Raw genomic sequence first — 26,069 nt, 5'->3', positions numbered from 1 at the left:
ATGCTGAACGCGCAGAGGTCGCTGTCGGAGCTGCCCCGGATGTCGGCGGCGAGTCAAGCGGAGCGGGCGGTGCTGGTGAGCGGCGTCTCTGCGTCGGAGCGGTGCCTCGGAGCGGTGCGTCGGAGCGGGGAGCGGGGGCTGCGGGGCGGGCTGCGGGGGCTGCGGGGCGGGCTGCGGGGCGGCGAGCCGCGGCGACGCGTCGTTAAATGATGATGTCGTAAGATAACGGAGGCGCTTGAGCCGCGTCACGATGCTGCACTGTTACCATTGCCTGGTGACGTCACACGGGCCTGTTCGTGTTCTGGAACTGCAGCCTGCGTTGTTGGAAATAAGCAGCTAATAACGAAGCGAGCGGGCCGTTCGTTGTCCGGGGTTTAGGTGTTCCAGCCCGTTTATCACGTCGTGATAAAAAAATGATGCTGTCAACAACAAGAACAACAACAACAACAACAACAACAAGCCCCTCCTAAATGTCCTACTAATCCAGTCTGGACAGAAAGTCTCAGGGAATGCAAGAAGACACGAAGGACGGCGTAGTAAATCTGCTTTAGGTCTTATTATGTCAAGGCATGTTCCTGGTGTTAACAGCCCCCCAGGGGCAACGGTCCCACGGGGCAACAGGGCAGAAGTCTCGCAGGACAACGGCCCCACGGGGCAACAGTTCCACAGGGCAATGATCCTATTGGGCAACGATCCCAGAGGGCAACAGGTCTCCAGTCCCACAGGGCTCCAGGACAACCGTTCCATGGGGCTCCAGGGAAATTATCCCATGTAGTAATTGAATGGGTGCAGCTGAGACCGGGGGTTCCAGGCCGGACCACCAGCTCCCTGAGACCGGGGGTTCCAGGTCAGACCACCAGCTCCCTGAGACCGGGGGTTCCAGGTCAGACCACCAGCTCCCTGAGACCGGGGGTTCCAGGCCGGACCACCAGCTCCCTGAGACCGGGGGTTCCAGGCCGGACCACCAGACACTGGACCACCAGCTCCCTGAGACCGGGGGTTCCAGGCCGGACCACCAGACACTGGACCACCAGCTCCCTGAGACCGGGGGTTCCAGGCCGGACCACCAGACACTGGACCACCAGCTCCCTGAGACCGGGGGTTCCAGGCCGGACCACCAGACACTGGACCACCAGCTCCCTGAGACCGGGGGGTTCCAGGTCAGACCACCAGCTCCCTGAGACCGGGGGTTCCAGGTCAGACCACCAGCTCCCTGAGACCGGGGGTTCCAGGTCAGACCACCAGCTCCCTGAGACCGGGGGTTCCAGGCCGGACCACCAGCTCCCTGAGACCGGGGGTTCCAGGCCGGACCACCAGCTCCCTGAGACCGGGGGTTCCAGGCCGGACCACCAGACACTGGACCACCAGCTCCCTGAGACCGGGGGTTCCAGGCCGGACCACCAGACACTGGACCACCAGCTCCCTGAGACCGGGGGGTTCCAGGTCAGACCACCAGCTCCCTGAGACCGGGGGTTCCAGGCCGGACCACCAGCTCCCTGAGACCGGGGGTTCCAGGCCGGACCACCAGCTCCCTGAGACCGGGGGTTCTAGGCCGGACCACCAGCTCCCTGAGACCGGGGGTTCCAGGCCGGACCACCAGCTCCCTGAGACCGGGGGTTCCAGGCCGGACCACCAGCTCCCTGAGACCGGGGGTTCCAGGCCGGACCACCAGACACTGGACCACCAGCTCCCTGAGACCGGGGGTTCCAGGCCGGACCACCAGACACTGGACCACCAGCTCCCTGAGACCGGGGGGTTCCAGGTCAGACCACCAGCTCCCTGAGACCGGGGGTTCCAGGCCGGACCACCAGCTCCCTGAGACCGGGGGTTCCAGGCCGGACCACCAGCTCCCTGAGACCGGGGGTTCCAGGCCGGACCACCAGCTCCCTGAGACCGGGGGTTCCAGGCCGGACCACCAGCTCCCTGATGTCTGGTTTAAAGCACTGGATGAGATACAACCAGGATTATGTTCTGGACTAGGAAGTGATCCAGAGCCGCCACAGCGCTGCCTGAGAATGTGTTTGGGTGAGAGAGTATCGTGGTCTGGAGAGAGAGCGGGAGAAACTCTGTCAGTCTTGGCTAACTTTACGCAGACACAGTTTGTAACATAAAATGCTAAGTAGCCTGTTGGCTGGACGGACGTGTTTTTATTGGACGTTACGGGACAAAGGTTTCTGGCCGCTGGGCAGTCTTCATGATCCGGACAGCATTGGACATTCTTCCCAACGCGCTTCCCAATCTCATACCGGTAAACAGTACTTTGGACTTTCGGGATAGTATCATGTGTCTCCTTTGGTTAAGGCAGACCGGATGCTAAGATGTCTCATTGCTGCCCTCTGCTTGTTGTTATTGATCCTTTCCACCTTTTATTACCTCCGCCGAGGCAAGGGGAAGGTCAGCGTCTGTCTGTCTGTCTGTGGGGGAGGAGGAGCTCGGAGTAGAGCCGGTGCTCCTCCACATCCAGAGGAGTCCACTGAGGTGGCTGGGGCGTCTGTATTGGATGCCTCCTGGGGAGGTGTTCCGGGCATGTCCCACTGGGAGGAGGCCTCGGGGAAGACCTAAGAGAGACTATGTATCTCTGCTGGCCTGGGAACTCCTCAGGATCCCCCCTGGGAGATCTGTAGGAGGTGGCTGGAGAGAGGAGACGTTTGGAAATCTCTGCTGAGACTGTTGCCTCCGTGGTCCGGCCCCGGATAAGCAGTGGAAGACGGATGGTTGGATGCATGGATGGATGCATGGATGGATGGCCATGCTTCATGTGTTGTCGCAAGGCTAAGTTCTCTCTGACACATCCGACTTTCCTCTCCCATCAGGAAGCCCCTCTAAATGATTAAATGTCCACTCGTTCTTCTGTAAGTCCACGAGTGTGTCTTTGACTCGTTTGAGAGAAGAGTCAGCTTTACCCTTGTGGAAGGGTGAAAGGTGGCGCAGGGGTCATCCCGTGATGCTGGTTTGTTTTAATGGTCATTTTCCTTTCTCCCTTTGGCAGGAGGAGGAATTCAACTGGCTGCTTAAAGAAGAAGTGCACGCTGTTCTAAAGCAGCTCCAGGATGTCCTCAAGGTAAAAGACCACCGTTCGTGCGTTGTGCTTGAAGTGTCACCGTTTTAGATGTCCTCTGTTGGCCTGCAGGAGCAGTTGATGTCTCCGAGTTCCTTATTAATTCATAGCATGGACGTCATGACTGTGTGACCATGAAAGCATAATGATAAGTAATATCTGTGTAATTCTGCAAAGACACATGCCAGACATCTGATGACCTGTATGCCAGGTTAGATAGTAAAGAGGGAGAGAAGGATCTGTACAGGCTGGACAGACAGAGAGACAGAGACAGGAAGGATGTTCAGCATGTTAGAGTGATGAAGAGTAGAGATGAAGGTGTTGACGGAGGCCAGTAGTGTGCAGGAAGATGGAAGAAGTATTTAGAGGAATTAAAGAATGAGGAAAATGAGAGAGAACAAAGGGTAGTAGAGGAACCTGTTGTGGATCAGGAAGTGACAAAGATTAGTGAGGGTGAAGTTAGAAAGGCGATGAAGAGGATGAAGAATGGGAAGGCAGTTGGCCGGGTTGACATACCTGTGGAGGTGTGGAAGTGTCTAGGAGAGGAAGCTGTAGAGTTTTTAACGGGGTTGTTTAATACAATCCTAGAGGAAGAAGATGCCAGAGGAACGGAGGAGAAGAGTTCTGGTGTCTTTGTAGATCTAGAGAAAGCCAGAGTAGTTCACGACATGTAGGACAGCAGTGAAGTGTGCAGTAGGAGTAACAGGGGAGTTTAGTGTAGGGGTGGGATGCACCAGGGATCAGCTCTGAGCCCCTTTTTGTTTGCCATGGTGACGGATAGACTAACAGATGAGGTGAGACAGGAAGCTCCTCTGAATATCATGTTTGCAGATGACATTGTGATCTGCAGGTAGAGGAGAATCTAGAGAAGTGGAGGTCTGCTCTAGAAAAGAGAGGGATGAAGGAGAGCAGGAGTAAAACAGAGTACATGTGTGTACATGAGAAGGTCCCAGGGGGGACAGTGAAGCTACAAGGAATAGACGTAAAGAAGGGAGAGGACTTCAGGTACCTCGGGTCAACAGAGCAGAGTGATGGAGAGAATGTGGAAAGGAGGTGAAGAATCGTGTGCAGGCAGGCTGGAACGGGGGGAGGAAAGTATCAGGTGTGCTCTGTGATAGGACGAAGGGACAGGTCTACAAGACAGTGGTGAGGACAGCCATGATGGACGGCTTAGAGACGGTGGTGAGGACAGCCATGATGGACGGCTTAGAGACGGTGGTGAGGACAGCCATGATGGACGGCTTAGAGACAGTGGTGAGGACAGACATGATGGACGGCTTAGAGACAGTGGTGAGGACAGCCATGATGGACGGCTTGGAGACAGTGGTGAGGACAGACATGATGGACGGCTTAGAGACAGTGGTGAGGACAGCCATGATGGACGGCTTGGAGACAGTGGTGAGGACAGACATGATGGACGGCTTAGAGACAGTGGCTCTGAGGAAAAGACAGGAGGCGGAGCTAGAAGTGGAGGAGATGAAGATGCTGAGGTTCTCCTTGGGAGTGACCAGGTTGGACAGGATTATAAATGAGACAATAAGAGGGACAGTGAAGGTTAGACGTTTTGGAGACAAGGTCAGAGAGACCAGACTTTGATGGTCTGGACATGTCCAGAGGAGAGACAGGGACTATATCGGTAGACGGATGCTGAGGATGGAACTGTCAGGGAACAGGACTAGAGGACGACCCAGAAGACACATGGATGTAGTGAGGGAGGACATGAGAGTGGCTGGTGTTGGGGAGGACGATGCAAAGGACGGGGTGAAGTGGAGAACGCTGATTTGTAGGGTTTGTAGTCGTAGGGTGATGAATGTCCAGTAAAGGATGCATGGCGGTTGATGTACGGATGTTTCTCGTACCACAATTAGTAGTTTGTAGGAACTACAGTGATTCCACAGGAAGGGAATCACAGTAATTAACTAAATTAATTACAATTAATGGTTACAAGCAACAGTCAGAACCACGAACAGCAGCAACCGCCAGTGGAAAAAGCAGGAACTACGAGAAAAGTTTCAAATACTACCTTTTTCTCAGCATTTTTAACAATCGAAAAACTCGACATTCTTGAGGTATTCATTTAATAAAAATAAAAATAAAATAAATATAAAACTCTCATTAACGTTAACTCTCATTTTGTCCTGCGGGCCACAAATCCTCTTCCTGTGGGCCACAAGTGGCCCTCGGGCCGCGAGTTTGAGACCCCTGCTCGAGACACGAGTGAATCAACCCGGATGCTACCCGAGGTTCAAAGAGACACAGGACGAAGAAGGAGCATCAAAGGCACTAATCTTGTGTGTTCTCTGGCGTGCACAGGAGGCATCGCGACGCTTCTCCATCCCGAGTCCCGGTCTGGAGAGTCAGCTCAAACAGGAGAACTTCATCCTCGGCAGCTCAACGTAATGAAACATCCCGTGTGTTAACGTAATCGAGGTTGTGTCTGTTAGTCGTTATCACGTCGCTATCCGCTTCCCTCGCGTTGATTTTGTTGTGTTGTTTTGCAGCATGGACCAAGTGAAGGGGGTTCTGACTTTACAGGGGGAGGCGCTGACTCAGGCTGTGAGTTCCCCCCCCCCCCGTCATGGCCGTATTCTCCTTGTGTGACGGTAAATCATCGACTGAACGACTTCCTGGTTGACGCTTTGCTTTTGTCAACAGGACATAAACCTGAAGGTTGCAAAAAGCAGCCAAACGCTGCACTTCCAGTTCAGGGAGGACAAGCAGTGGAAACTCCAGCAGGTAGTGAGCAGCGCAGCGTCAAGCTAAGGCGGAACCAGGCTCCGGTTCTGTTTGTGCGTGCTTGTCCATGGGGGGGGGTCATTGATCAGTAGATCTTGGCCCTACACGTGTTCATCCTGTGGCGTGTGCTTGTATTTCGGTGAGGGGTTTGCATGTTCTCTCCGTCTCCGCGTTCTCCGGTTTCCACCCACCAAAAAGCCGGTTCCTCACCGCTAATCGCTTTATGACTGGCCCTTCTAAATAGAGTAACGGGGGGTAATGGTAACAGCTCACCTGAGGGGAGGGGAGGGGAGGGGGGGGCAACAACCCTTCACCTTATGGACAGTAATGACTCCAGGGGAGTCAGGTTTCATGCCTTCCGGGGAGCATTGGCATTCATAAAGGAGATGCTAATACCCCTGGGCAGTCTGATTGCCTTGGTGGTTTCGGTCCCTTCTTTGTTTTCTGTAGTATCTAAACTCTCCGTCTCTCAGAACTGAAGAAGCCTCGTGGATGAAGGCGAAACGTCTCCGATCTAACTTGAACGAGTCCAGCTGATCCTTTATTTTACTCTTGTGACCCGGATGGCAGAGAATGTACACAGACGTGTAGATTCGTGTTGTTTTCCCTTCCTGTAGTTTCGCTCCGACCCCGAGGGTAGCCGATTCAGTGGTGCGCGTTGATGGTAGGGATTTGTGTTGGGTTTGACTGAGGAGCGTCTGCTTTGGATTCCTCACTACGTGCGCCTCCGTTCTTCCCTCAGATCCAGGATGCCAGGAACCACGTGAACCAGGCCCTCCAGCTGCTGAGCAGCCATGACGAAAGCTATCGTTTCAAGACGGGGGCCGAGGTGAATAAGGTCAGTTTCCTGGCGGGGGCCGCGTCCCGTTGCGTCCCAGTGCTTCCGTGGGCCACTTCCTGATATTTCTTCCTGCCTTAGCTCATGGACGCGGTGATGCTCCAGCTGACGAGGGCGCGAAACCGCCTCACCACGCCGGCCTCCATGACGCTACCCGAGCTGGCCACCAGCGCCCTGATGGTAAAACGGGGAGGACTGGCTTTACAGAAATCCTTCTGATTACATCACGACACGAACATTTAAGGGGGCGGGGGGTCAAAACATTTAAATCTGCATTTGTTTTTGCTGCTGACGGACATGCAAACACAGCCAATCATATCGGCCCAGCTAATCAAGATATATGTAGCTAACGAAATGTAGCAATTTATTCTAAACATCCGCAAGGTCAGAGAAAGAGAAGTGGGATTGTGTACTTTTTTTGGGGGGGGTTTGTTTTTTTACGCTTTGAAGGACTTCAAGAGAACAGAGAGAAAAAAAAAAGCTGAATTATTTTTCATTTGTCCGACATTATTACAATTAAAGTAGGGAAAAGGTTAGAAGTGTTGCGGGAGGCTAAACGTAACTCTTCAACGAGGGGTGTGTTAGTGATGGAGCGGCTGATTGGTACAGGAGGAAAAGGGGAGGGAGCTCACACACCTCCACGTGCACGCGCACGTGCACGCATCACTTAAGTTCCATGAAGCGATGCGTCGGCTGATTCCCGGTGCTTCAAAAGGAGAAGCCAACAAAGCTTAAACATCCAATGTCGTATCTTAGCAACATCCTGCGTACCGAGATGGATCCTAAACGCTGATCCTAAACCATCATCATCATCATCATCATCATCATCATCATCATCATCATCGCTCACTGTGATCCTCCTCCAACAGAAGATGTTCACCCCCCCCATGCCCGGGGACGTGATGGTGAACTTCTACATCAACCTAAGCAAGCTGTGTCTGACCGTGTATCAGCTGCACGTGCTGCCCCCCAACGCCACCAAGGTAGGAGGCGTGGCTCTGTTCGAGGCGCCGCCCGGCGTCGCCCGGCGCCGCGGCGCTCATCTCCTCCCGTTTCCCGTCTCTCCTCTCAGAACTTCAAGCTCGCCGGAAGCTCCGTGATGCACAACCCCGGAGCGACGTTGTAAGTCCGTGGCCGGAGACCTGCTGCTCCAGCACCGAGTGGGTTCTGGGTTCTGGGTTCACCCCCCCCCCCCCTTCTCCTCCACAGTGAGCTGAACAACAATCGCTTTGAAGTGAGTCACGTCCACAAGGTGGAGAGCGTGGTGCCGTGGCTGAACGACACGCTGGTGTTCTTCACCATCTCCCTGCAGCTCTGCCAGCAGCTCAAGGACAAGGTAGGAAGAGAATCCGTCGGCTCAGGATCCGTCGGCTCAGGATCCGTCGGCTCAGGATCCGTCGGCTCGGAGAATCCGTCGGCTCGGAGGGTCCGTCGGCTCGGGATCCGTCGGCTCGGAGGATCTCGGAGAATCCGTCGGCTCGGAGGATCCGTCGGCTCGGAGAATCCTTCGGCTCGGAGGATCCGTCGGCTCGGAGAATCCGTCGGCTCGGAGGATCTCGGAGGATCCGTCGGCTCAGAGGATCCATCGGCTCGCAGGATCTGTCGGCTCGCAGGATCCGTCGGCTCGGGATCCGTCGGTTCGGAGGGTCCGTCGGTTCGGAGGATCCGTCGGCTAGGGATCCGTCGGTTCGGAGGATCCGTCGGCTCGGAGGATCTCGGAGAATCCGTCGGCTCGGAGGGTCCGTCCGGTCGTGTCGGGTGTTGTGGATCGTGCTTTGGTGCAAGAGAAAGTGACGAGTTGTGCGAAGGAGAGGCGGAAGCAAGAGATCTGGTGCTGCTGCACGATGCCGGGCCGTCATGCATCGCCCCAGAATATAGGTCCAGGTCCAGGTCCGGATCCGGGTCGGTCTCCAACGAGATTAACGTAGCTCCAGTTCTGGACTGGAGACAGAGGAACCGGAAGGCCTCCGACGACTCCAACGCCGTCCCTGTCTCGCCGTGTGAATGCTGCTGTGCTAGCGTGAAGGCCCCCGCCCCCGTGTGTAACCCGCGGTGCGTTCTGTCTCCTCCCTGCAGATCTCCATCTTCTCCAGCTTCTGGAACTACAGACCTTTCTAGTCCAGCGGCGGCCCCGCCCAAACGAGCCGCGCGAGTGTAAGGGAAGGTTTCAAGCTTTCAGACGCTCCGTTCATCCAGTCATTCCTGTCCAAGTGTTGCATGCCGAAATGAAGGAGCCAATCAAACCCCAGCAGACCCCCCCCCCCCCATGCGTGTGCTGATTTCCCTCTTAATGGACGGATCTTGTTGTTGTTGCTCATTTACTATTAGAAGTTTTGTTTTGTTTTGTTTAAACTACTGAAGTGTGTGGAACAATCATTCGGGAGGTCAAGCGGGGGCCCGTTGGGCGCGTTTCTGCTTCGCGGCAGCGGGACGGTGTTCGGACTCGTGTCCTTCTCGTTCTCCTCCTTGCATCCGGCTTGGTGGCCGGATGGAACGCGGGCCGGGAACAAGCCCCTGGAGTTTAGGGGAAGATCGAGATAAAGGGATAAAGGGATCCACGTACCTTCAGGAAGGGGGTGCATGGAGTTACCGTCCATCCTTCCACACACCCACTCGGGTCCACGGCTCCCCACGTCCCTTGAAAAAGCACCACACTTTAATCCGGCATGAAACACGGGGGGGGGGGTTAAAGGCGTTTGGCAGAAGTTAGGCTTTGCTGAGTACCGTTCTACCTCTATAATGACGAGGCAGCTAGAACTTTAATGTCCTGGGGGGGGGGGCATGACGGCGAGGGGAGGCCGTAGTGAGCGCTGCGCTAGCACGCAGGAAACGTTTCACGTTGGTGACGTGTTCACGACTCGGGTGTTTCAGGTCCAGTCCCAACGTCCACCTTTCCAAACCTTTATGCACGAGAGCTGATGTTTGCGCTCTGCAGACCCACGACGAAGGGAGACACAATGGAGGACAAAGGGAGACGCAGTGGAGGGCAAAGGGAGACGCAGTGGAGGGCAAAATGAGACACAGTGGAGGGCAAAGGGGGACGCAGTGGAGGACAAAGGGAGACGCAGTGGAGGACAAAGGGGGACGCAGTGGAGGGCAAAGGGGGACGCAGTGGAGGGCAAAGGGAGACGCAGTGGAGGACAAAGGGAGACGCAGTGGAGGACAAAGGGGGACGCAGTGGAGGGCAAAGGGGGACGCAGTGGAGGACAAAGGGAGACGCAGTGGAGGACAAAGGGAGACGCAGTGGAGGACAAAGGGGGACGCAGTGGAGGACAAAGGGGGACATCTGATCCGGCTGGTCGGATCCAGGTCCGCTACGGCTGCGTCCTCTCCACACTCCACACTGATCTGTAGTTCTGTTGGGGTCCGGACCGACCGGGTTCAGGTGGACTTTGGGTCTGGACCAGTGCTTTGTTTTTGTAGTTCATCACTTGGTTTGTTAAAAATGACACAAGTTCAACGTTCGTTCTTCCACTAACTAATAAGCTACTTGTAATTATGCTGATGTAATCGATTACATTGATCGTATTTATTTCACGTTTTGCACATTTGTTGTCGATGCTCGTCCGATTCCGAACAAACGCCTGTTCCAGTGTTCATCTGTATTTAAACGCTACGATGTGGAGGTGATCTGATATCTGTGCAATAAAAGCATCCTAATCAATAACGCTGAGCTCCGCCCCCAGCCCGCTGATGCATCATCACTTCCTGTTTCCTGTGACCTTTAGAGACATTTTCCTGTCGACTAGAATAATCAAGACATTTTATTTATTGAGCTTTTATTGTGGAGTAAAACCTTCATCCTTTAAAACCACACCCAAAGGACGGTCTCAAGTCAGTGGTATCCTAGCAACGAAGCCCGTTCGATTTCTACATGTGGCACGGCAACACTTCATTTCCTGTCGCTGAGGTCGGACTTCCCTCGGGGGGGGCGCCGCACTCAGGGCTCCAGACCCAGGTTCTCGATCCCGACCTTCCTCCTCCGGGGCTGTGGAGGAACCAGAAGGGGCCGGCTTAGTGTCGCAGTGATGAAGACGAGGCTTTCATCTAACGCCTCCGCTAACCTTCTCGTCATCCCAGCAGCCGCAGCAGCAGCAGCGGACCAGAACCAGGAGGACCAGCAGCAGAACCATCCCTGCAACAAAGCAAACGGACGGAGAAGGGGGGACAGACGGACGGACGGAAGTTGGGACGAGACTCTCAAACAATCACCCGTTTAACTAGAACAGCACAGAGAGCACAGACCTCCCCCAAGCAGCTCGCCCCCCCACACGGTGATCTGGATCAGCACCAGAAGCTTCTACATTGGATCATTATCTGTTCCTGGTAACATTCCCAAGCTTTCCCGAGAGCGTCGTCCGGAATCATTTGCCTTTTCTTGCTGACGGACGGACAAACGGACGCCGGCGATCATGTGACCCCCCCCGACCCCCGTCATTCAGATCCTGATCAAGGTGAACGACGAGTGAAGAGTGCTGCGCCGTTTCACGTGGGGTTCACGACCGGACTGCGTAACCACGACAACGCCTCACCGATGAAGATGAAGAACATTGCGAAGGAGGCGATGTCCCAGTCGGACTGGAAGAGCTGTTTGGACTGCAGCCTGGAAACCACGTCGAGGGCCTGGTCCTCGAGCTGCTGCTGCAGGTCGCTCCGATCCATCGCGCTGCCACCGACTGCCACCGACTGCCACCGACTGCCACCGACTGCCACCGACTCCCACCGACTCCCACCGACTCCCACCGACTCCCACCGACTGCCACCGACTCCCACCGACTCCCACCGACTCGGACGCTTCGGACGCCGCTGGTTTCACCTGAAAAACAAGCGTCCAAAGGCTTTAGTCCTCCAAACGGGGGTCGTTTGTTCTGAACCGGAGCGGTCGGGATCCGACTGGGGGGGAATATCAGATTGTTTCAGCCAGTAATGTGGGAACGGGTTTATGACAAGGCATCGAGATCACCATGGCAACGGATCAGTCACACAGGATAAATACGACTGGATCTGCACAGTCGGCATTTCTCCGGCATTCTTTTCCGTGTGTTCGTGTCGTTGCAGCTTCCTATCATTAAAGTTGTGTGTGAACTGCTGGGTCTGTCCAGCTGCCCTGACCTCTGACCCCGGGTTTATATTTTAGTTACAAAAAAAAAAAGAAAACTGGCAGAAATGAATTCATCGTAAATATTACAATCAGCATCGAACTGATTTTTACTTAAATATCTTCTTAACATTTGAAGGACGCGCACTTTCATCTTCACTGACGCGCACGCCCGCAGGACTTTCGTTTCGTGATACTTTCCGTCGCGGCCGCGCAGCGATCCGTCTTTTCTCCATTTCCCTTGTAAATACCTGCGCTTCGATGACGTCACGGCGCGTCCTCGTTTGAAGTTGTCCCCGAACCCAAACGAGCTGGTCCGATGAATTCTCCACCTGGACACGGAGCCGCGTCGCTTTGGTCGCTTCCCTTCCGGGTGCGATGGTTTACCTGGCGAACCTGTTCAGAGGTGACGCACTGAGCGGTGAGCGCGTGCCTTCCTCCTCGGTTCCAGACGACGCAGCCTGACGGGATGACGTCACTCCGAACGGCCAGGTGCGTCTACCTGGCTCCCACCTTTATGTAAATCGAATTCTGCAGGTCTTCTCTTCAGGATTAACATCTGGAGTTTAGCATTCACCCAAATGGAGTTTCACCTTCACGCAGGAAATTCAGATACTTTTATCAGTACAAATAAACCAATAACAAATTAATCATGATAAATAAATCAGCAAACCTGCCTCAGTCTTTGTGTGGAATCATTTATAGGATGTAAATTGGGAAGAAATATGGTTGTTGTTGAGAAAAAATAAAATATTTTCTTTTCAAATGTTACATCGGTGTTACCGAACTAGTTTGAGATGAGATGAGCTAAATTCTATGCAAATATCGGCCCTTTGTTGTTTTTGCTTTAAGGAGGACGAGACAATAACACGCCTCTTCTGGGAATGCAGCTTTATTATAACCTGCTGGCGAGATATAAAACTCTTCAGTGGAAAATTTAATATTGCTCTCAAACTAGATTAGATATAATCTGGATTCCCTTGCGATATTATTCCCCCAGAGAAGGGCTATATTATTAATCTAATCCTCCTTCTAGCCAAACATTCATGCCAGCAAATTTGCAAGACAAAAACCTAACATTGTTATTTTTATACTTTACTTTATTTGTATACTTACTTGTGTTGCCTGAAGTGCACCTTGAACGCAAAAGCAATGAAAGCAAAGTTCATTTAGTAAAATATGTTGTAAGAATTTTATGCCTCTCTTTTTCTTTCTCAGAATGTTCATGTAGCGCGAGCCTGTTGAAACTCGTCACAGTATTTGTTGCATTATATTTGTTTATTTTCAATAAAACTGATAAAAAGAAATAAAACCTGGCTCCCACCTGGAGAAACCAGGAAACAGAGAGAAGGGTTCAGACGTGCAATGGCTGCAAATCAAATGATCTGTTATCACATTACTCTGTGATAATTCTGATATAAATATAAACATATTTCAAATGTACATTGTTCCCAATATAGGCGTAACTCTTTATTTTCAGGACTAGGCCTCTAAAACAGAATCCAAAACGAATCTATTATCAGTTTGTAATCGCAGTAACCCAGTGATCCAGAACTATCAGGATGCAGAGCTGGAAATTCAATAAAGTACTTGTACTTGTACTTTTAGACAGAACACGCCACGACATAAAAAGTACAACTTTCATATAAGTTTATCATTAATCCTTCCTGGAAACCCCACGCAGGAGAATCGGAACAGAAAATGAATGAAGGTCATAAAGTCACTGCCACGAACCTTTGCACATAAAAACATCTGGAACGTTTCTCTGGACAAGATGTTTGTGATCGATAGATAATCCATGCATCATTTTCTAAAACATGGCTGGATATGATCACATGCTATTTTAGCCTCTTTGATGATTCTTTCCATCATTAATATTTCTGTGCTTTTATTTTGGTGAGCTGAGATTAAAAGCCACGTAAAGCCGCACGAGCGTGTTAAACATCACAGCAGAAGGTACCGGGTTCGAATCCTATCTCTGCGGATATGCATGTATGAACCGCCAAAAACATGCAAATTAGGGCACTCAAGAAAACGGGTGGATCGATGCGCAAAATAAAACTGATTATTCCGACACGCCCTGAACGCATCCTTCGGGATGCCGCCACAAATGTATTTGATTGGTGCAGCTGTGGGCGGGGGCGGGCCTGCATTTACCCGGATGTCCGTTTGACCAATGAGCGCATCCTCCTGCTCTACGTCACCGTCCTGTTTACGTGGAGCAGGAAGTGGCTCATCGCGCTTCCGGGTCCGACCTGTTTGTGTTTTGGGCTGCGATGGCCGATAACCGGGCTCTACCCGTCCGGGTCTCGGAGGTCTCCGACCCGGCGGTTCTGTTCGAGCGTCACGACACCGAGCAGATCCGCCGCATCGAACGCAAAGTCCGCGGCGAGATCGAGCAGAAGAAGGAGGAGCTGCGCCAGATGGTCGGTGAGCGGTACCGGGACCTGATCGACGCCGCGGACACGATCGGAGAGATGCGGCAGCGCTCGGAGAACGTGGTCCGGTTCATCCAGGACATGCACCAGTACTGCCACAGGCTGAAGCTGGGGGGGCCCGGCCCGGGCGGCCCCGCCGGCCTCGCCGGCACCGCGGACCAGGTGGGTAGTTCACCCACTCGGGTTCGGTCCGCGTTGTTTCTGTGCGTAACGCGCGTAACGCGCGCGTCTGTCCGTAGAGCCCGCGGCTCTGGAAGGAGAGGTTCTACACCATGGCCTCCCAGATCAAGCTCCTCTTGGAGATCCCGGAGCGCATCTGGAGCGCCATGGGGGCCTCCCGGTACCTGCAGGCGACCCGGCTCTACCTGCTGTGCTGCCGCCTGCACGCGCTGCTGCAGCTGGACGCGACGGCGGGGGGGCAGTACACCCCCGTCCTGGCCCGCTTCCCCATCCTGGTCCGGCAGGTGGCGACGACGGGACACTTCAGGTAGCACACACCTGTGTACGTCATTCTGGCGTCAGGGTTCTAGGGTTCTAGGGTAGCTAAAACATTCTGGTGTCAGGGTTCTAGGGTAGCTAAAACATTCTGGTGTCAGGGTTCTAGGGTAGCTAAAACATTCTGGCGTCAGGGTTCTAGGGTAGCTATAACATTCTGGTGTCAGGGTTCTAGGGTAGCTATAACATTCTGGTGTCAGGGTTCTAGGGTCCTAGGGTAGCTAAAACATTCTGGTGTCAGGGTTCTAGGGTTCTAGGGTAGCTAAAACATTCTGGTGTCAGGGTTCTAGGGTAGCTAAAACATTCTGGTGTCAGGGTTCTAGGGTTCTAGGGTAGCTATAACATTCTGGTGTCAGGGTTCTAGGGTAGCTAAAACATTCTGGTGTCAGGGTTCTAGGGTAGCTATAACATTCTGGTGTCAGGGTTCTAGGGTAGCTAAAACATTCTGGTGTCAGGGTTCTAGGGTAGCTATAACATTCTGGTGTCAGGGTTCTAGGGTAGCTAAAACATTCTGGTGTCAGGGTTCTAGGGTAGCTATAACATTCTGGTGTCAGGGTTCTAGGGTAGCTATAACATTCTGGTGTCAGGGTTCTAGGGTTCTAGGGTCTCCCTTCTGACCTCTGTAGGAGGATCGATTGATAAATGTTGTTATCTTGAGAATTGACGACCAAAGCCGAGCAGCTCGTCCGACCCGCCTGGTGGACCCAAACATTTAAAGCCTGACCCGCCTGGATATGGTTCATATCCCATCAGCTCAGCTCCACTTTGGGAATGCTCCCTCACAGATGCTAATTCCCGTGCCGCTTTGCAGGTCGGCCATTCTCCTGGACAGCAGGGTTCTGCTGCAGGGCCGGGCCGTCTCGGACCAGGCCATCGCCGAGGCCCTGGTGTCCACGATGCTGTTGGAGGACAGCTCGCCCCGCCAGGCCTTGGCTGGATTCTTGTTGGCCCGGAAGGCCTCCATCCATAAACTCCTGAACCAACCCCAGCATGGTAGCGTAACACTCCCCCCCCCCCCCCCCAGCATGCACGCGCTCCGGATCCGGGGGCGGTGGAAGCTTTTCCTCCCGTCTGTTTGCAAATGCAAGGCATCACAGATTTGTCCCGGTTCTAACATGTGGACTTGGTCCAGGTACGGGGATCAAGGCCCAGGTGTGCAGCCTGGTTGACCTGCTGGTCACCACTCTGTTCCAGGCCTACGCCGTGTTCTACCTGCCCCCAGAGGGGAGTCCCAAGCCGGGGGAGGGGGCCCCGAGCTGTGGCCTGCTGTTCTCTGTCCTGGAGGACGTCACCTCCGCCACGCCGGCAGGTGGAAGAGCTGATTCAAATTATGTAGAAATGAACGTTTGCTGTGATTGGTCCATCTATCCTGTCTCTCCAACCAAAGGGAGGAGAGTGCTGCAGGAGGAGGCGAGTACAGGTAGTTGGTTCAAGTACCTGCCTGCCTCCATCGCCGAGTTCCAGCCCGTCCTGCGCACCCTGGCTCAGCCGATTCAGACGGAGCAGCTCCAGGCTACGCTGCAGCAGTGGATCGATACGTAAGCTTCCAATGAGAGCGCCCCCTCTGTCACATTTTGTCATAGTTCCCTTTTGTCTTGTTGCTCATTTAATGATTTAGATGTTCAACCAAACATGCTGGTTGTAAGATTTTTATTCTACCAAAATGTTGGGGGGCTTTTTTTTAGGAAGCAGGAAGCTAAATCAATAAAGCTTCTCTCTCCTTGCTGATGTTACTACACATATGTATATCTTATATAATTATACACTGAAGAACATTCCCCGAGTCAACGCCGCGGAAAAGACGTCACTTTCAGGATCAGCACTGGACAGCTCCATAGGTAGCCGACTACACATGGAGCTGTCCAGTGCTGATCCCGAAGGTGACTCTTTTCCGTGGCATTGACTCGGGGAATGTTCTTTATCTTTCCCACTTTGGTTGTTTTTTTGGTTTCTGCATGTCCATGACAAGACAAGGTGGTGCCTTTTTGGTTTTGCTTTGATTTTGTATCGATTATCTTTGTTCCTGCGTGATGATTGCATTTGAATGGAACTTTTCCACATTATTAGATGTTAATTTATTCCCATCACAAACTTTGGTTCATACTTATGATTTTTATCATTTACAGTTTGGCTTTATCTCTAACAATTTTTAAGTTACAACCTTTTAAAAAAGTGATATCAAAACTGAATATTTTATTGTAATTACTAAAGAGTTTAAAAATAAATAGTTATTTAACAGCATGTTAAGGAGTAGTTACTTTTATTTTACATTAGATTACATTACATTTAGTTACATTTTTACTGTGTTACGGTTTACATTTGGCCTTTGGAGGGTAAACATGATGCTAATGTGGCCCTTGGAGAACATGAGTTTGACACCACTGCACTAAGCAGAAGCGGACGGACGGACGGACAGACGGACGACCTAAAATTCAGCAGACTGTGTTGATTTTCATTTACTTGAACTTGACTCACCATTATTTCGAATAGAATCACTTATTGATTGGAAATGAAATGTCCCCGTTCTCAGCTGCAAGGAGGACATCTGCCGTGGCGTTGGCAGCCTGCTGGTCTACGTGAAGAGCCTGAAGGGGTTGGCCGCCATTCGAGACGCCGTCTGGGACCTCCTGTCCACCGACTCCATCAGTCAGCACTGGAGCACCGTGGGCCGGCTGCTGCTGCAGCGCCCCCTGGCTGTCTGGGAGGACTTCCTGCAGCAGCTCTTCCTTCAGCGGCTGCAGGTGAGTCCTCTCCCTGCTTCCCCGTTGGACACATTTTAGCATTTACACACACATCACACACGTTCCCTCCTCCCATTCTGCCAGGCCATCACCAAAGAAGAAACTGGAGCCATTTCAACAAGCTCCGTTCAGCTTCTTGTCTCCGTTTTGAGGGACTTGGAGGGACGGACCAGCCGTACTTCTTCAGGAACCGACCCCGGCTCTGGCCGTGGAGCCCAGTACGAGGCAGACGTGGCCTCGTTCCTGTGGTCAGAGTCTCCCGGGGATCTGCCGAGTGACGCAGGGTGGGTCAGCGTGGCACAGCGGGGGCAGCAGCACCACAGGAGCAACCTGGCCATGAAAACGCAGGCGCTGACGCCCTGCGTCCAAAGCTTTTGCTCTTCCATGGATGCTAAGCTAAAGGCTAGGCTGGATGACCTGCAGTACTACCTCCCCTCCCAGGTCACAGGTAAGGGTGGCGCCCCCCCGGTCAGCAGCTTGCTGATTGGGCCGAGACTGATGTTATACACTGTCTAATGAGGAAATAAAATAAAAGATCGGATTCACGCAGGCCATTTAGTCTAAGGAGGAGTTTGTTCACATTAAAGTTAATGGAATCTATTAGAGGTTACAGGTTTGCTTATTATGCTAATCACAGAATCAACAGACAGTTAAAGTTGATTGGCATCGACTGCTGGTAATGATAAACCCCCAGAAGCATCAAAGGGACATGAAAGAACTCTCCGTACCAGCAGGTGGCAGTCACACCTATACAGCAGTCAGTGGAGACCGAGGATGGCGTGCTGGTTCTACCGACGCTGGTTCTACCGACGCTGGTTCTGCTGACGCTGGTTCTGCTGACGCTGGTTCTGCTAACGCTGGTTCAGCTACTAACGCTGGTTCTACTGACGCTGGTTCTGCTAACGCTGGTTCTACTACTAACGCTGGTTCTACTGACGCTGGTTCTGCTAACGCTGGTTCTACTGATGCTGGTTCTGCAGCCTCGCGGTTCTGCGGCTCTATTTGCGACGTTGGCCTCGCTATCGTACGCAGCATCTCACGCATGTAGCTTAAAACAGTCGCCGTGTTTGTGTTTCGCTCGGTACACATTCGATGCATTCAGGTCCAGTGTTGCATCAAATCCCAGACCGAAATCTTTCCTACTGTTATCAACAGTCTGACTCCTCCTCCATCACAGGCTCCTCCCCTGGCCCCACAGAGAACCCCCCAGGCTCGTCATTGAGTCGCTTCGTGGACTCGCCGGCGGTGGAAGAGGCTCTACGGGACGGTTGCCTGGCCTGCGTCCGCCACGTCCTGTCAGCGGTGCGCCATGAACTGGACACCGTCTCTGCGGCGCCGAGCCTGGCGTTCCTGAGTTCAGTCCTTTTCCTGGGCAGGCTGTGCCGGTCTATGATTGAACTGTGCCCCAACCTGAAGACCTGCATTCTGGGAAAGCAGAACGGGTCAGGGGTCGCAGCAAAGGGAACCCCCAGACAAGGCAGAAAGCAAGGGAAAGGCCGGAGCGTGGCTGAGGTTAGCCCCGCCCAGGCCCAGTGGGCGGGGTTGGAGGAGGAGCTTGTGAGCTGCAGCATGGAGGCGTACCGGATCTGGAACTCCGCCATTTCAAAAGTCAGATACTGTCAGAACTACATTTGTATTCCACAAACATACACGCAGTAGGAAGACGGTCCCTCTTGTACTTCCTGTTCCTGCTCGAGCTCTCTGCTAACACGGGGCTTCTCTCACAGATGCTGCTGGATCATTTCGGCACAGCTCTTCGCGCCGAGTCGGCCGGTGCCGTCCTAACAACGGCAACAAACTGGGAGGATCTAGAGATCCAAGAAGAAGCCGAGTCTGGGAGCAGCGTCACATCCAAAATCCGTCTCCCGCTTCAGGTCAGCCACAAAGCCTGGGCCGGATCGCGCCCAGGAAGCGCCGTGAGTTCACGCTTCTGTCTCCTGCAGCCGTCCTGGTTCGTGCAGTCGCTGCTCTTCCAGCTGTGCGTGCAGGTGAACAGGGTGGGGGGCCACGCTCTGCCCCAGGCCGTGCTGCAGGAGCTGCTTCAGGCCTGCCTGACTCAGGCCCTTCACCACTACCAGAGCCTGACGCAGCCGACTCCCAGCAAGGTAACGCACGAGACGGCCTCGCAGGGGGATTCAGAGAGAGAGACGCAAAGTGTATCAGCGTTCTTCTAATGCAACGCAAAGCAACATTTTTAAAATCATTATATACTTTAATGACCCCCAAAAGCTCCGAAGCCATTGGCTGCTGGAGACGGGAGGAGGCTTCCATGTCTGGGTCGTGATCCCTGAGGCTAAACCTTTCCTGCATTTTCCATTAGAAAAGCATCGGAATTCACAAGACGCTATCAGGGTCCATTGATGCTGCAAGATTCTTTGTAATTTTCTTTCAAGCCCAATAGTCAAATGGGGGCAGAATTCAATTCAGTTCAATTCAATTCAGTTCAATTCAATTCAATTCAGTTTTATTTCTTTAGCTCCAGATCACAACAGGAAGTCATCTCAGGGCACTTTACAGGATTAGCAGGGAAAGACGGAACCCAACTTGACCCACAAGAGCAAGACCTTTGGCAAAGGAGGCAAGGAAAAACTTCCCTTTAACAGGCAGAAACCTTGGACAGAACCTAAGACTCGTAGTGGATGGTCTGGACCGGCTGGGTGGAGGGAGAGCGAGCGGGGGAGAGGGGGAGAGAGAGACATGTAGGAGCAGACAAAAACCAAAGGAGGAGCAATGACCTGGTACCAGGTCCATTTGACGCCTAATTCTTGGTGTTGAGGATGATCTATGACACTATTCAAGTATAAATACTACTGAAACATTATCAATATTGTAACGAGCAAGAATTTTGTGAAAGCTCAGCACGGTGTTTGGCCCACTGAACTTTGACTTGCACTACATTGAAGTACCTTTTATTTGCTATCATGAATAATGGAGACGCGGCGTCCCGCTGACAGACGTGTCCCCGCAGTGTGTCCGATACGTTTGGGAGGCCTCTGATTACACAAACCGGCGCTGAAGGACTCGCGTCTGAATCATATTTATACAATTATTTCCAAATATAAGTAGTTTTAGCTGAAGCCATGAGAGAGGATGGAACACTCGTAGGCGTAGGCGTGTTAGACTCAGCCCCGTCATCCTGCTGAGCCCCCCCTGCGCTGTGCTTGTCCCTTCCTGCACACAGGAATCCTTCCCAATGACTCAGAACAGGGCGTTGCAGCTGCTCTTTGACCTTCGTTACCTCAACAACACGCTCGGCGGCAGGTCGGAGGAGGGGAGGAGCTCCCGATCTCACCAGGATCCCAGGTTCGTGTTAAGACGCCGATGATGACGATGGGCGTCGTCGGCGTCATTGATGCCATGCAGGACAGGTTTGTCGCAGGATTGCGTCTGTGTGCGTCTCAAAAGTCCAGGATGTCAAAGGACGTCCCTCCGCTTTGTCCCCAGATTTCACCAGGCCTGTGATTGGCTGGAAAGCCACATCGATCCATTTGACCTAGACGTGTTCACGGCGCCGCTCAATGCCAACCTCAGCCGGCTGTCCCAGAGGACCTCGGTGTGCGCGCACACACACACACACGCACACACACACACACACGCACGCACACTACACCTCTTAAACCACACACGGTGAAGTGATGAAGTTTTTTCCTCCTTTATGGAGTTCCTCTGTTCCTGCTTGTTTGTCGCATTTAAATGTTTGAGATCGTAAAACGAAGGTAGTTTATATACGCATGCAGGAGCCCTGTAACACATGTAGGGCGGGGTCAACGCCTTGCTCCAGGGCACCTCGGCAGTGCCCTGGAGGTGGACTGGGCTGGGACTGGGTTGAGTCCCGGCCCACCGAGCCACTGCGTTCAGAACCGCCGCGGACCTTCAGCCTGAGACACGATGTAACAGCGACCTGTGGCTGTGGGGTCGCGTTTCAGGTCCTGCTGGGGCTGCTGACCGGCTCAGAGAAGTCCTTCACGTCACGCAGCAGCAGCAGCAACTCCCAGGAGCCTTTCAACATTCTGCCGCTGTCCAGCAACCAGATCAGGTGAGACGGCGGGAACCCGGCTGGGGCCGTCTCCAGCCGGGTCTGCGTACTGAGTCTTCCGTCCTCTGCAGGTTTGGGTTGCTGCCCCTCAGCATGTCAAACGTACGTAAACCCAGGTCGGCGTCCAGAAGCCCCGACGCGGTTCATCCGCTGGTGAGTTCCCGACCCGGTCTCGTTCGCGTGTTCCCGTTCCACCCTGGGTTAACGTTGTCTGTTGCACCCTCTGCCTTCTCAGAGCTTCTGAGGGCGAGAACCCCAGGCAAGTGCGTGTGAGCGCGTGCGTGTTGGCTCTGGTTTCCCTTCGGTGCTTTAGCAGTGGCGCTTTATTAACTGAACTTGACGTGATGCTCTGGTTCCGTTTCCACTAACCGCTCTCGTTCTCTCGGGTTCAGAACTCCTCCGAATCGGGCCGTTTCTGGATTTCCCAGCGACGCTGACAGGCCTGACCAATCCCTTCTTGAGTTGCACATCATTGCTAGTTAGCAAGCACTTTGTGTAAAATAAAAAAACAGCTGATGCCGCCGTGCAGCCCAACCCGGGATTCGTCCAAAGTCTGGCACATTTTCAGCTTCACTGTTAAGAAGACATTTTGACTTTTGGAAATGTTTGCTGTCTTGTTTGTTGTCAGTGAAGTTCACATGATGCATCAGGAGTGGGCTTCTTCAAAGCAGTAGAGCCCCCCCGCCCCCCCCCCGGTATGGGTTCAGATCCCAGGGGAGCGGGAGGGCAGAAGTGTTTGTAAAAAAAATACAACAGTTTCCTGCATTAAGGTTCCTCCCCCAAAATCTTGGAATTGAAAACACCCACCCATCCGTCCACCCCCCCTACCCCCCCCCCCCCCCCCCCACCACTATTTATGCTCAGAAAGACTTGATAAATACTGACACTCTACGGAGTACACAGAGTTACTGCATTTTATCTGACTCTTGATGAGGCAGCAAACTTCCAAAACGGTCTGGTATGCGTCGTTTCCGTCGTTTCCGTCGTTTCCGGTGGTCCTGGTTCCGCGTTTGAGCGACTCCTTGGATCCGGAGTCTGATTGCTGTGCCTGCATTGACAACGGTTTCAAACCTCTGGAAATAATAATCTGCTTCAGAATTTGTTTTATTGCAGCTGAACCATTACAAAATACTGAAATACCGTTTGCATGAGTGACGACAGGCCGTTTCCTATTCTGAGCCTGGACTGGCTGGTCTGAGAGCAGTCTCTGAGCGACACTGTAAATACTGCAGCGAAACGTCGGCGCTAACGACTCCATCCAAGCCACGATCGGACTGCAGGAACTAGAAATGGACAAGGACATTTGACAGATTTGTCTTCTGTTTCAAAACGAGCTAGTTCTGCACTGCAGGACATTATTTTAGGGAGAAGAAAGAGGAGAGGAGACACAGCTCGGCCATTCTTCCTCTCCAACAGCGTGCTAGCCTTAGCTTCCAGCCTGCAGCGTTTACTGTGGCTTTGCAGCATCAGAGGGTTGCTGGAAGAAAACGACATGAGTAGCAGTAGCCGTACAACATCTGGAAACAGCTGGACACGTTGGGTCACATGAAATCACAACTTGTTGCTTTGTACAGCCCTGATGCTGAAGAATAGGAAGAATAGTCCAGGGACCTGGTACCAGTACAGAGACGCGATACCAGTCCAGGGACTTGGTACCAGTCCAGAGACGCGATACCAGTCCAGGGACTTGGTACCAGTCCAGGGACTTGGTACCAGTCCAGAGACGCGATACCAGTCCAGGGACTTGGTACCAGTCCAGAGACGCGATACCAGTCCAGGGACTTGGTACCAGTACAGAGACGCGATACCAGTCCAGGGACTTGGTACCAGTACAGGGACTCGATACCAGTCCAGGGACTCGATACCAGTCCAGGGACGTGGTACCAGTACAGGGATGTGGTGGTACCAGTACAGGGACTTAGTACCAGCCCAGGGACGTGGTACCAGTACAGGGACGTGGTACCAGTCCAGGGACTTAGTACCAGGACTTGGTACACAAGCCTTGAGCCACCCATGGCGGTATTTTTTTTACTTGTCTTTTTTTTTCTGGCATGTTGAGCATGCTGATGCCAGAACTCACTCTGATTGGTTGTTCAGCAAAAGTTGAAGAGAAAAGACCAAATAGGGCGCAGAAAGAAAACATTCCCATTTTTAAAACACAACCGAGTATCTTTTCACAGCAACGTTCCCAAACGACTGTAGCTGCTCGTGTGCCCTGATTGGCTGCTCTGTCTGTGTTCTCCGTCCTCCAGGAGACGCCTCCGGCCTCCAAAGCCGAGTGTTCCGAAAGCGTCCGGCCCGGCAGCCTGTTCAGGCAGCTTGCTGATCAGGAGGAAGACGCATCCTCCTCTTCCTTATTCAAACTCAGTTGGCTGTCCAGCATGGCCAAATAACCCTTGGCTCAAGGCTTCTGATTTGCACTTGGTGAAACGTCGTACGAAGTATTTGTACTGTGAATACAACTTTCTCTCTTGAGGAATGTGTCTGTGTGATTTTCTTATAAGTAGACACCATTATGGAATTCTGAATGGGACTTTATTCCAAAAACAAACCGCAGCAAAGGGAGACTGTAAACATCATGGCTGACTGGCCCTACGCTGTTACCACGGCAACACTGACTACCCCATCCCAGTAAAGCTGGGATGCTGTTCAAACGTAAATAAAACAAAATGCAAGTACGTATTTTCAACTCGGTGGACCTCAAATGTAAATAATGGCACAAAGAACATTTAAAATGTTGAAGCAGAAAAATGTAAATATAATTGTAAAAAAAAGAAAAGGTTTTTAATGTTTGCCAAAGCTTCTCCAAAACTCTGCTGTAATCCCATATAATACATGCATTCTACTGTATGTGTATGCAATACAGCATGTATTACTGCAGATTTCAGTGTTATTACAGGATGCGGTCCGTTTTTAATGGTTCATATCAATCTTACCTCACCGTTCCACCGGGTGGCTTCTTTTTCGCATTTCACGACTTTTCCAGTTTTCTCAACTTCCTTTAATTGTCGCGTTAGGATTGTTTTACATATTTCCATCTAGCTCCTTTAACTGTTATTGGAAAAGAACAGCCCCATCTGGTGGGCAGCGATGTTGTGTACTCTGAAGGTATCGTGATGTCACTAGGTCAAGGGGTGGAGCCGTGACCTTTGTCAATAAAAGTGAACCTGGAAGCGGAAACGGGTAGGAGCAAGATGGCGCTGGGCCAAGACGGTCCGTGCGGCCGGAGGGAGAAATAAATCTCTGGTCTGCCCGTTTCATTTCTGGTGCGTTTGATACTTAATAACACTGACAGAGCGCTAGACTCTCATGTCACTGGCCTGAGATTCAAAACCAGTTTACAGTTGGACATTTGACACGTGGTTTTTGTAGCGTTCCGTTCTTGTAGTGTAAGAATGGGGTTTCGATGTTCCTCCCATTTTGTTTCTGTTAACATTTTGCACAGTATCTCACCTGGTTTTTGGAACGGGGTCGTACCATCACTGACAAATTCTTATTTTACATGGAAGATAAATCGGAAGTGAAATTCCGAGTTCTGATTTCATGACATTCAGGAATTGGACCAGATCCCACAGGGATCCCAGTTCGGCTTCATTTGGTCTCGTTCCGTCTTGAATCTCTGACCGTTGGTCAGGACTTCCTGTCAGGTTGAAATAGATCAACATTTAGATGTCTTACTTTGAAACGTTATAAAGTCGCCTGGATGGATGATTTTTAAATTTGGTTCATGCACTGATGTCATCCTCTGCATGAAATGTAAGAACTTGTTACTGCGCATCGCTTCAGCGTTTACCTGCCACCGATACGTCATGTACCTCCGTAACTAATAATAGAATGGATACCTGTGTGCAGGGACAGGTCTACAAGACAGTGGTGAGGACAGCCATGATGGACGGCTTAGAGACAGTGTCTCTTAGGAAAGGACAGGAGGCGGAGCTAGAAGTGGAGGAGATGAAGATGCTGAGGTTCTCCTTGGGAGTGACCAGGTTGGACAGGATTAGAAATGAGACAATAAGAGGGACAGTGAAGGTTAGACGTTTTGGAGACAAGGTCAGAGAGACCAAACTTTGATGGTCTGGACATGTCCAGAGGAGAGACAGGGACTATATCGGTAGAAGGATGCTGAGGATGGAACTGCCAGGGAACAGGACTAGAGGACGACCCAGGAGAAGAGACATGGACGTAGTGAGGGAGGACGACATTTTTTTAAAAATTATTTTATTATGACATCTTGGTTTACTGGCGCTGATGAAATATTATTTGAGCACTTTTAACGGTTTGTTTAAATTTTATATGTATGTTTGCTGGCTTTAAATGGATATTGAGTGTTTTAACTTTACATCACAGCAAAACAAATCTACCTTCGGGTATAAATAAAGTAAAGTGAAGATGCAGAGGACAGGGTGAAGCTTCGTAGTCGTCTCTATGAAACCGTGTTTAAATTATGACCACAGCTGTTTCTGTAGCTTTCAGGGTACAGTTGATTAAAACTGAAACTGAGTCCTGGACGTGTCTTAGCAGCATCTACAAGTTTTTATATATATATATATACTTGTAGATGCTGCTGTGTGACAGCTCGAGTGTCCTTCAGTGAGACGTGTCCATTCAGCATCTCCTCGTGTTGCTAAC

The 26,069-nt window shown here is 52.1% G+C and overlaps 3 protein-coding genes across 3 annotated transcripts; 2 read left to right on the top strand and 1 right to left on the bottom strand.

Moving 5' to 3' along the window:
• Positions 1-9,292, top strand: rogdi (rogdi atypical leucine zipper). The gene is made up of 11 exons (XM_068750276.1): positions 1-75; positions 2,990-3,061; positions 5,372-5,454; positions 5,560-5,614; positions 5,714-5,794; positions 6,537-6,632; positions 6,714-6,812; positions 7,502-7,615; positions 7,705-7,754; positions 7,842-7,968; positions 8,709-9,292. The coding sequence occupies exons 1-11, from the start codon at positions 1-3 to the stop codon at positions 8,748-8,750; spliced, it is 894 nt and encodes a 297-aa protein (XP_068606377.1). The 3' UTR covers positions 8,751-9,292.
• Positions 9,293-10,412: 1,120 nt separating this feature from the next.
• On the bottom strand, positions 10,413-12,163 carry smim22 (small integral membrane protein 22). The gene is made up of 4 exons (XM_068750336.1): positions 11,982-12,163; positions 11,165-11,448; positions 10,697-10,767; positions 10,413-10,620 (listed from the first exon to the last, which is right to left on the bottom strand). The coding sequence occupies exons 2-4, from the start codon at positions 11,292-11,294 to the stop codon at positions 10,573-10,575; spliced, it is 249 nt and encodes an 82-aa protein (XP_068606437.1). The 5' UTR covers positions 11,295-11,448; positions 11,982-12,163; the 3' UTR covers positions 10,413-10,572.
• A 1,834-nt stretch (positions 12,164-13,997) lies between these two features.
• Positions 13,998-23,908, top strand: cog1 (component of oligomeric golgi complex 1). The gene is made up of 15 exons (XM_068749930.1): positions 13,998-14,330; positions 14,408-14,655; positions 15,475-15,656; positions 15,796-15,972; positions 16,051-16,201; positions 17,194-17,404; positions 17,489-17,852; positions 18,582-19,012; positions 19,132-19,278; positions 19,348-19,509; positions 20,586-20,707; positions 20,849-20,957; positions 21,331-21,440; positions 21,512-21,593; positions 23,693-23,908. The coding sequence occupies exons 1-15, from the start codon at positions 14,007-14,009 to the stop codon at positions 23,831-23,833; spliced, it is 2,961 nt and encodes a 986-aa protein (XP_068606031.1). The 5' UTR covers positions 13,998-14,006; the 3' UTR covers positions 23,834-23,908.
• Positions 23,909-26,069: the final 2,161 nt, after the last annotated feature.

The sequence above is a fragment of the Brachionichthys hirsutus genome, chromosome 16 (genome assembly GCF_040956055.1).
Source record: "Brachionichthys hirsutus isolate HB-005 chromosome 16, CSIRO-AGI_Bhir_v1, whole genome shotgun sequence".
NCBI lineage: Eukaryota > Metazoa > Chordata > Actinopteri > Lophiiformes > Brachionichthyidae > Brachionichthys > Brachionichthys hirsutus.
This window is presented reverse-complemented; position numbering and strand designations above follow the sequence as displayed.